At 49.2% G+C, this 3,148-nt stretch overlaps 1 protein-coding gene across 1 annotated transcript; it reads left to right on the top strand.

The window, feature by feature from the left end:
- Positions 1–1,514: 1,514 nt before the first annotated feature.
- Positions 1,515–2,777, top strand: ccdc96 (coiled-coil domain containing 96). Its single transcript, XM_054800694.1, has 3 exons — positions 1,515–2,000; positions 2,062–2,412; positions 2,472–2,777. Exons 1-3 carry the CDS (start codon positions 1,515–1,517, stop codon positions 2,775–2,777), a joined length of 1,143 nt encoding a protein of 380 aa, XP_054656669.1.
- The last annotated feature ends 371 nt before the right edge of the window (positions 2,778–3,148 follow it).

The following is a 3,148-nucleotide window of genomic DNA, read 5'->3' as shown; positions in this document are numbered from 1 at the left end:
CCTTAGGTCCAGCAAACTGTTGCTCTGCCAGCCAGAAACAGGAGGAACCCTGTGGAGAAGTACGATCGAGAATGCAGAGTCGTCTCAAACCCTCGGGGGGACAGCCGGTACTCCCAGGCCGGCGGAGTCATTGGGATCGCTCTGGGTGCTTGGGCAAGGAAGGTTTGGAGGTTGTGTGCAGCTGCATGAAAGCAGGGGGGCGCCATGTTGCTGTGGAGCGGGAACAGGTGGCAACCGGAGCAGCAACTGATGGCGACTGGTGCAGCCCTGTCCACAAGCCTCTATAGGAACTAGAGACATGGCTCTGGAGGTCACAGGGAGGTGGATGCCATCAGCCTGTTGCCGTTGAGAGGCTGAAGCCTCATAGCTGGTGAGTAAAGCCAACTTGGGAGATGCTAAACTGCGAGACTCAAGAAAGGGTGGACAGACTTTCACCAAAGGGCATGATGGGGAGACAGACACAGGTGGTAATGTAGAGGCAAGACTGGGGGGGGAACAGAACCTCGGCGACACACGGGCGACTCCACTGGCCACCACGTACAGTAGATGGCTGAACACGGTCCGCAAGTAAAGGTCCGAGGTCAAACAATGTGACGTGGAACAAGAGTGAGATGACAGGAAGAATGTGAGGAAAAGTGATTTTAAAAATACGTGGGAACATAAGGGATATGCAGATCTAAATTTCAGCCTGAAAATAAGGAACAGAATTAGGAGGGGGAACAGGATAATCAGCGTAAGAGTGACTAGACGAACTAGGATACTGAGGTGGTGGGCAGGCCGACTCCAGTTGGGGCGATGGCGAGCACGCCAGTGCTAAGTGCTTCCTGCGGGGTCTATTTCTTTGGTTTGGTCATACTGTCATGAGCATTTCCTTCTTTTAAACTTTAAACAAAGCTCTTTGGCTAATTTAAAATACAATAAACAAAAATAGTGTAACAAATTAAAACTATAATAAGATTGAAACACCCCCCCAAAGAAGAGATTTGGGTAAGCTTGTGCCCTCATTGCTTCAATTAGCGACCAACGAGTTCAACTTCTGTGGTGAAATGTTGCTGTTTAGTGGTTTTTAGTTGTCATTCAAAAAAATAAAAAATCTAATCCTAACCCATTAAAAAAAGGGCTATTTATCACATTTCAGTGAAGTCCTGCCCCCTAGTGGTACCTTTTCTGCTATTTACACCTTCACGTGACTCAAAATGGCCGTACAGAGTGGTGATTATTTGTAGTAACAATGTCCTCCTGTGGCGATTTTCTGCCATTACAGCTTCCCATGACTCCTATCGGAGGCGCAAACAGGAAGTTAAGCGATGGTCAAAATGCGTCCTCTGGCGGTACATATGCGCCATTACAGCCTCAAAAGACCGGCCTGCTTGTTAATAGTCATGAGCTCAGTTTCTATGACAACCAAAACAAAACACAACTCATCCATCTGGGAGTCCACTAGCCCTCTAACGTAATATTTCATTTCATATATCATTTAGTGATTATTTTAAAAACTACTTCTGAAATTAAAAATGGATGAGGAGTCAGAAGTGCAGCATGAAGACCACAATGAAGAAAGTCAAGACCTAGAACTAGACCAGCGGGACACAACCGAACCTTGTGGTGGTGCTGATGTTGTTACGAGACGTGAAGAGGACGACACCAGTGAGAAACCTGCAAGGATTCATCAAGAGAAGAGAAAGAGCCCCAGTCCTTTGTTGGTGGAGGATGCTGAAGACACCAGTAAACTTCATGAGATGCATGGCCTCCAAGAGCTTCAGGAACAGGAGGACAAAGTGAGCCGGCACAACTTGGATCTGCAGGCCAAGCTAGCCTTCTACTTCAGCCAGAGGACCCCTGAGAAAGACACCAAGGTGGACGGGGTAGTGTCCACTCAGGACTACGACAAGTGCCTTAACTTCCTGGTGGACTGGAGGAGGCAGCACGCCGCTCAGGTGGAGAGTGCACGGCAACAGGAGGACGAGCTGAGGCTACACAGCCAAGAGGAGCTAGACAAGGTGAAGACCAGAAGGTCATATCTGTGGATCATGGACAACCTTGATTGACTCTTTGTTGCAGGTGGAGGATGAATGGCAAGCACTGTTGGCACTAAAGAGGAAGCTGGCAGTGTCACTGCTGAGTCGGCATCTGGGCCAAGAGGCGGCACAGGCCAAAGTGGAAGCCGTGCTGGCGTCCGAGCGTGTCCACCGTGAAGAACTGAGGAGGCTGCGTGTGAAACACGTCACCTTGAAGAGCGGCGTGGAGCGTCTGGAGGCTGGTCTCCGTAATGAAGAGGAGGAGCAGGCCAGGGATCATCTGCAGCTCCAGTTTGAGCAGCTGCTGGCCAACAGGATGCAGCAGAGGAAAGTCTTTGAGCAAAAGAGCCAAGAGGCCTTGAAGCTCCACAAGAAGATGAAGTGCACCTTGGAGGTACGAGCCCAAGTCTTACACGTGTGTCACTTTTTGTGCATTGACTCGTCCTCTCTCAGCTGCTGTCCAACATGAAGGAGAAGCTGCACTGGAGTCGCATGGAGGTCCTGAGCAAGCGGGAGCAGCTGGCTCAGCTGGACGCCACGCTGGCTGCCAAGAGGGACCTTCTGAACGGGACCAAGCGGGCCTGCAGCCGCCTGCAGAGAAACAACGTGGAGCTGAAGCACGGCGGTGGACTGCTTGGACACAGACTGCTGCTGTGGGACTTTGGGGTCACTGTAGGCGCCTCCGAACTGCTGGAAGACAAACTAGACAAGCTCAAATGTAGACGGGAAGAAATTGTTTCAACAAATTCAACAAAATGACATACAAGGGTGCCTTGAAAAGGTCATAGGTTGACGAAGAAGCAGTTATGTCATTGCAGTGAAACTTGGGGTACATTAAATTAACCCTTTCCTTCCTAACTGCATGTTTCCTTTCCGATAAACACTTTAGATAAATAATTCAGGACACTGAAAAGTATCACGAGAGACATTTAGTGAAAATGGATACAATTTGGCAGCGTAGTGTTACACTTATCTGCAGGAAAAGGCCACAAGGACATTCACGCTGGCATTGCTGGATAAAAAAAAAAAAAAAAAAAACGGCAACTGAATCCAAGACAGGCAGAGAGCGCCTGGAAGATGGATGACCCAAAGTCTGGACGTCCTGCCACAGCACTCAAGAAAACATCAAC

The sequence above is a fragment of the Dunckerocampus dactyliophorus genome, chromosome 15 (assembly GCF_027744805.1).
Source record: "Dunckerocampus dactyliophorus isolate RoL2022-P2 chromosome 15, RoL_Ddac_1.1, whole genome shotgun sequence".
NCBI lineage: Eukaryota > Metazoa > Chordata > Actinopteri > Syngnathiformes > Syngnathidae > Dunckerocampus > Dunckerocampus dactyliophorus.
This window is presented reverse-complemented; position numbering and strand designations above follow the sequence as displayed.